Here is a 6,342-nt window from a genome sequence, read left to right on the forward strand (position 1 = left end):
TTAGAGTAAATTGCTGTAATTATTACGGAGTGATGGAGCATCTGCATTATACAATTATAAAATTGATAATATGTTGAGGGAAAAATTTTTTATATCGAACCTTGAGAATCTTACACATATATTACCAGCTGAATTAGAACAATTTAGAACAATTCTAATAGATTATTAAAGTTTAGGTAATTCAACACTTGAGTGGTTCTATAGAAGATTGCAAAGTTTTGGTTACCTTGGTGAAAAAAACTGGCAGAATCCGGCAGTTGTTCCAAAAACCGGTCTAAATCTGTAAGAATCTGACAGAATCGGCAAGAATCCGACAGAATCTGCAAGAATCTGACAGTTGTTCCAAAAACCGGACTAAATCTGTAAGAATCTGATAGAATCTGACATAATCTGTAAGAATCTGCCAGAATCTGTCAGACTATTTTTATTAAAAATTCTAAAAAAAAAAAAAAAATTCTGGCCGAATTATTGTGGTTATTATAAACATCACGGTAAGGTATCAAGAAACTTCAATCTCGAAGCGTTGCATTTTTTTTTTTAAACTTGAATATGTTTTTTAAATTTTTATAAGTACCATAATCTCAGTTCCTATATATGTGAATTAACTCTGACGTGAGCACATGTGAGAATCGTTGAATAACAACTAATTATTTCATTTCCACCGATTGTAATTATTATAAAAAAAATTTTATCTTTTTTAGAAAAAAAATGTGTCATATAGATGTGAAGTCTGTCCCCTCTTATCTTATCCCTCTACTTATTAATTTTTTCACTATTCAATAACTAATTGTATAAAAGTCGATGTAATAACAGGTAAAATTGAAAGTTAACGATGGAGTCAACTAGTAATCTTCTTCTATCACATTCAGTTGCACTCTACAAATCTGAGACGAAAAACCTACGTGTTGGATCGTGGGAAGATTATCGAATTCATATTCTTATTTGTGATAATACTTCAAGAAAAATTTCATTTGCAGTATATAAAATGGAAATATTTTTTGGATTAACTAGAATTTATATTATTTTGGTACACAGCTAGTAGAAGCACAGACGATTTAAAAAAAAAATATAAATCGAATAAGTGTGAAGACATTAGAATATTCTCCATAAGAAGTTATTCATACAAAATTATATCTGTTGTATTTAATCATAGGGTCTGGTGAAATAGAACTACATGAAGTGTCGATGAATGAAATTGTGAATGAATTACCGTGGAAAAACCTGCATAGAGAGTCTGGAAAATATTTCTGTTGACATATACAATCATGCAACAATATTGTATATGCATAAGACTACAGGAAAACATAGTCTTGATTTTCATACATCCGATTTTTCGAAACAAATGTTAATAAAAAATTTCTACAAAATTTCTGACGATATTAGAAATACATAAAAAACAAGTTAACTTTTGTCTTATAAATTATTTTTATTTGAAGTAATTCTATGGTAATTGATAATACTACATCATGTACGATTGGTTATTACAAAAGTAGAAGGTGGCTCTTCTGGGCGACTTTGTGGAATGCGGTTCCCTCCTTCCCCCCTCGTGTGTGTTGTGCATGAGCCTATAGTACAGGGTGCATGGGCCTATAGTGTAGGGTAAAAATGAAATAGCATAGGAGTGAGTGAGAGGTATGTGTGTGAGTGAGAGGTTTGTGTGTATGGTATAGGAATAGGTTGCATGAATAAGGGCGCGTAGTAAAAATGCATGGGTGACGTCAAGGGGCAACGGTGAAATATATAGAGCATAGGCCAAGCGTAGTATAGAAATAGAATAAGAATAGAGCATAGGTAAGCGTAGTATAGGCATAGAATAAGGAAATCGTACAGGTAGTGTGACGGTGTCACAAGATAATAAAATATAAATTAGTATAATAATGAAAAAAAGTATATACATGTAAAATTTTATTGTACAAAAAAATAATAGTTCAGATGTCTGACGCCAGGGGGCTACGCACCGTTTGGCTTTTTCATAGCCGCCCAGTACACCCGTCGCGCTGAACTGGCAGCGTGCGACGAGTAAACGTTGGCTTTTTTTGAATGGATTAAATGCTCTGGTTTTTTGCTCATATTCGACTGGAAACGGCGGCATACATTGAGAACCCCCAGAACGGCAATTAGTGGTAAGCCCAGTATTCACTCGTGGATTACTTACCCCCCACTAAATTGTTCCAATTTGAATGCATGTATGAGAGAGAGAGAGTAGTAGTACTGCCAACGGACTACAATTAGAGTGAATGGTAGTAATGGCAACGGACTACTTAGCGGCAGTACCGGTAACGGACTGCCTACAACTTATTGCAATTACTACTGGAAACGGAGTATGAGTAATTAAGGGACCAGAATTAACCAGATTTGCGGGGACTGACAGGAATACGGGATCTTGGGCGCGGACATCGCGGCGATTCGCAAAGACCAAGTAAAAGCATCGAGATAAATTAACTATTATTGGGATAATTAAATATTGTAACTTGAATAATTGAATTGGGTTGTTAACTTGGATAATTGAATGTTATAATTGCATAATAAAATTGAATAATTAAATTGTATAATTTGACGTACTGGACTGGTCATTTTTTGTCACCGAGGGTTCTGATTAATCTACTGTCATTAATAAATTTAAACTGTAATTTTGATTGATTTGTCTTTTTAAGTGGAGAACCCTGCACCACCTGCCAGAACTGAGCCGGCAACCAGTTTTAACATTTTGGTATTTGAGCCTATCGTAAAGTATCACGAATCCACGATAGGTTCATTACAGTAGATAGTTTTTTTAGCATAGAGTTTTCAGTTGTTTTTTTTAGTATAGTTTTTTGGGTTAGTATTTTTAGTATAGAATTTTCAGTAGAGTATTTTCCGGTTTTAGTTTTGAAATACATGTGTTGAGTTTTATAGTATGGAAAAAAAAGAATAGAGTTTTAAGAAAACATAGATAAAAGTAGTTTTTTTTAATATAGTTTTTAGTATAGTTTTCGGAAAATATAAGAATAAAGGAGTTTTTTTAATATAGTTTTTAGTTTCGTGTTCAAATCGTATAAGGGTAGAATAGAAAAAATCATCCCGCTGTTAATTTAGTTTACGAACGACATAAATTTTTCTGTAATTTAAAATGTTTCTTTTGTTATTTTATTTTTTAACGAGTTGCTCAGAGATGTTTTTCAGATTTCCATGCCGAGGGTTAATTTTTTTTCGATAGACTTTTTCTAAATGTTCCTGCTGTTTATTATCTAATTTTACGAGCGACTTGCGATGGGTATTTTCAGATTTTTGTACGTGGAAAAGAGTCATAAAAACAGTGGGTTATTTTTTTGTATTTAAGTAAGTTTTACCGACAAATTTCTAAAAATTTGAAGATACACCTGTTATTTTTTTTTTTGATTTTCTGATTTTCTATTGGCAACATCTTAGCAAAAATGGACCAATTAGAAATGATAAGTATTTATGGTGGTGGGAAAATGGGCCTGACTAAAATTATTTTGACTATCATCCCTGAAAATTTTCACGACAAGTGTCAGTTGTGTTTTCCGGGTCTACTTATTCACATCTTAACTAAAATAAAAAATGAAACGCGCACTTGAAACCAACGAAGTTGACCTTAGTTGTAAAAAAAAAAAGTAGGAGATATCCATGGTAAAAAATGGGTACATGAAATTTATAAATATCCTGAACTGTTGAGTGAACTAAAAAATTTAAAGTGCACTGTAATTGCGCGCAGATATTGGGTCTCCGGGTTTTTCAAAGATTTCCCCAAAAAAGATAGAGAACTTCATGATTTTATTCGATATAAATTACTCGGTAACCCGACAGATATACGCTATATAGAAGAGTATCCGGAATTAGAAGTGCAGTTTAAAAAAATCATACAAAGAGTTAATGACAAACGTGCTCAAACAAGTGAAAAAAGTTCAACACAGTGTGAAGAAGATCTGTTGAAGGATTTTGAGAAGGCTGATGAGGATGATATGATGTTTTTAGGTAAATAAATTTTCAATGATACTTTTTTCTTAACTAATAAATAAAATAAATTTTGAATACTTTTTTTAAAAAATAAATAAAATAAATTTTGAATACTTTTTTTAAAAAATAAATAAAATAAATTTTTAATACTTTTCTAACAAATAAATTTTCAATAAAAAAAAAATTTTCAATACTTTTTTTTCAACAAATAAATTTTTAGCAAATAAATTTTCAATAAAAAATTTTTTAATACTTTTTCAACAAATAAATTTTCCATAAATAATTTTTCAATACTTTTTATAGACATTGAAATGCCGGTAGACGAAATTGTGATAAACAATGAAATCCCGGTTAATGAGCCTGAACGGGAAAATGTACCTCTTGAAAAAAATGACATGGTTGACACAGGCCGAGAATATGAAACAGCAGCGGCTATGTTTGCCGATGCACAGTTGGAGATAAAAAAAAATGAACCAATTGATGAGGAGTTGGTTAAGTTTTTTGCAGGTGAAATATTTTTTGTTCATAATATTTTTACGCGTTATAGAATGTTATAAAATAATAATAATGATAATAATAATTTTATGTTACAGATCTAGTACAAAGTGCTCTTGAAGAAAATGGACAGAAAAAACAAAAAGGTAAATATTTGTAGTAAAAATAATAATAATAATAATAATAGTAATAACAATAATAATAATAATAATAGTAATAACAATAATAATAATAATAATAAAATATTCTTTTTATTACAGAACGCAGTAAAGATGACAATACTGAAAAACAGGGAACAGTATTACCTATTCGATCCGGGAAACACGGAAAAAAATAATAGCCGTAGATGATGATGAAGGTAAATATTTTATAAAATAAATAAATAGAAAAAATTTTATGGTAATAATAATAATAAAATATATTTTTTTATTACAGAACACAGTAAAGATGACAATACAAAAAAAGAGGATCCAGTATTACCTATTCGATCCGGGAAACACGGAAAAAATAATAGCCGTAGATGATGATGAAGGTAAATATTTTATAAATAAATAAAAATTTTAAAATATAATAATGATAATAATATTAATCATATATATTTTTTTATTAGAACACAGTAAAGATGACAATACAAAAAAAAGGATCCAGTATTACCTATTCGATCCGGGAAACACGGAAAAAAATGATAGCCGTAGATGATGATGAAGGTAAAATAAATGAAAAAATTTTTAAAATATAATAATGATAATAATAATATTAATCATATATTTTTTGTATGGTAGATGACGTGGTTATATTGAGCCAATCGTCAAAGTCTTCGTCATCATCATCGTCATCGGGGTCATCGTTTTCGTCTTCAGACCCTCCCACTATTATGAATGAGAATAATGTTGCTGAAAAATATGATGAAGAACATCAATATCGCCCTAAAGCAGGGTCTTCAAAGCCAAAAGATGAGTCTGTAGATATTACAGATTTCTGCGTTGACTGCGCGGGATATCAATGTCCGAATAAAGCAGCCACACCCCACCACCAGTTCTGTAAAGGGTGTCATGAAAAATGGCAGATGGGTGAGCAGCCGCAGTACCCACAACCATCACCAATACCCAATCCAATTTTTGAAAAACGACAACAACTTGTAGATGATAGAATAAAATGTTTACAAAAGCAAATACGTGAGCTCAAAGAATCATTGAGTCACGTAAAATGCGATCTCTGTGATGGAGAACCCATTGTCAATGAATTTGGTCATTGTGAACACTGTGCCCAATTAATAGATTAAATAATAATAAACCCATTTGTAAATAAATTGAATTGTTTGTATGTCTTTTTTACAGGTATTATTGTATAGAAAAAATAAATAAATAAATAAATAAATAAATTGTTTGTATGTCTTTTTTTACATGTATTGAAAAAATATAAAAAAACAATAAATAAATAAATAAAAATTTTGTATACCTTTTTCCTTTTGCCTTCTTTTTACAGATATATTTGTTATTGTTAAAAATTTTTCAGGTTACCCATCATATTTTCGTTTTCTTTTTACCGGTATCGAATATAATTTTGTTTAATTCGTTATCATACTAACCACTGATTTATTTTCAAAAAGAGGCTGTGTTGTGTATTCTGAATTTTCATCAAGTTTCTTAATTTCAAACTATCAAGTAAATTAAAAAAAGGATAAATTAGAATTATAAATTTATATATATATTATTATTAAAATGAAAAAGTAAAAATCCTTTTTAACAAAAATATACTTCATTCATTATGTCTTCCATAGAATTTTTTGGATTTTTCATCATCTATTTCTGATTCACTACTACTATCAGAACCACATGTTGATGCCACTTCTTCTTCTTGATAGATGATGAAGTTGAAGGATCTTCATAT

The 6,342-nt window shown here is 30.1% G+C and overlaps 1 protein-coding gene across 1 annotated transcript; it reads left to right on the top strand.

Annotated features, from left to right (window-relative positions):
- The first annotated feature begins 832 nt into the window (after positions 1 to 832).
- On the top strand, positions 833 to 5,135 carry LOC122856339. The gene is made up of 7 exons (XM_044158025.1): positions 833 to 944; positions 3,616 to 3,975; positions 4,261 to 4,464; positions 4,551 to 4,598; positions 4,713 to 4,810; positions 4,888 to 4,984; positions 5,063 to 5,135. Exons 1-5 carry the CDS (start codon positions 833 to 835, stop codon positions 4,787 to 4,789), a joined length of 801 nt encoding a protein of 266 aa, XP_044013960.1. The 3' UTR covers positions 4,790 to 4,810; positions 4,888 to 4,984; positions 5,063 to 5,135.
- The last annotated feature ends 1,207 nt before the right edge of the window (positions 5,136 to 6,342 follow it).

This window comes from Aphidius gifuensis, linkage group LG5 (genome assembly GCF_014905175.1).
Source record: "Aphidius gifuensis isolate YNYX2018 linkage group LG5, ASM1490517v1, whole genome shotgun sequence".
NCBI lineage: Eukaryota > Metazoa > Arthropoda > Insecta > Hymenoptera > Braconidae > Aphidius > Aphidius gifuensis.